Source organism: Theobroma umbraticum, unplaced genomic scaffold, assembly GCF_002168275.2.
Source record: "Theobroma umbraticum cultivar Fairchild unplaced genomic scaffold, ASM216827v3 scaffold_56.0, whole genome shotgun sequence".
Lineage (NCBI taxonomy): Eukaryota > Viridiplantae > Streptophyta > Magnoliopsida > Malvales > Malvaceae > Theobroma > Theobroma umbraticum.
This window is the reverse complement of record NW_018397256.1, coordinates 5,925,711-5,926,592: the sequence shown is the minus strand read 5'-3', so window position 1 is coordinate 5,926,592 and position 882 is coordinate 5,925,711. Positions and strand designations below refer to the sequence as shown.

Below are 882 nucleotides of genomic sequence, written 5' to 3'. Positions count from 1 at the left end.
CATTTGGAAATTACTAAAAACTTGGGGAGCTTATGTTTTTGTAGGAACGATGTGTTGCTCATGAAATTGGTTCAGCAGTAGACTATCGGAAATTGACCTCAGTATGATATCAATCCTTCCTGTGTAGATTCACTGAAATTTCATTTCTGCAATTCTAGCTTGAAATTAACATATTCTAATTTCCTATGTGCAGGCAGAACAAGGTTTCTACTTAATTGGCAAAGATTTGTCAGGCATCCTCAAACAGAAATTTGAACAATTGATTGGTGAACATGTTGCAAGTCCGCAAGTAGTTGAAGTAGTTATGGGTAGGACATTGCAGGTATGTGCGAGACTGCTAATCTGTTTTCAATATAGGTACCGATTGATTGATTTAAGCTTTTTTTTGTCTTGTGATCAGGTTCCATTTGGTGCTAATGGATGTGCTTATTTCTCATTTGAGGAACTTTGTGACAAACCTCTTGGGGCGGCAGACTACTTTGGATTGTGCAGTAAGTGATATTCAAGCAATGTTGATGTCTACAGTGCTTTTCTTGTTTTGAGTCTCAACTAGTTAGGATAAAGAATATCCTGAATATGAGTTTGGTACTTTAGACTAGGAAAATAAATGATAGTTATTTCCACATTAACCAAGCATGTCTAACACCAAAAAGAGGACAAAAGAAAGTGATTTGTTACCTTAATTGTGTTTCTCCTGCATAAACTCAAAAAATTAGTAATCACTTTCTGTTAAAACGTAGGCCTCCTTTATGCATTTGACACTAACATTTTGTCATGGAGAAGTTACCTTGGTTGCAGGCTTGGAGCAGCCTGAATATGGATTTGTTTTGTTAGTTCTTTTGGTGGAAAGTGTATTAGGAATCTCCTTGATGAAAATCTTTC

At 36.1% G+C, this 882-nt stretch overlaps 1 protein-coding gene across 1 annotated transcript in view; it reads left to right on the top strand.

Annotated features, from left to right (window-relative positions):
• LOC110410300 (uncharacterized) overlaps positions 1-882 on the top strand; it is a 9,366-nt gene that overhangs the window by 6,152 nt on the left and 2,332 nt on the right. Inside the window, 3 exon segments of the mRNA XM_089782766.1 lie at positions 19-101; positions 194-322; positions 401-491. Coding sequence (XP_089638892.1) covers positions 19-101; positions 194-322; positions 401-491 — 303 coding nt within the window.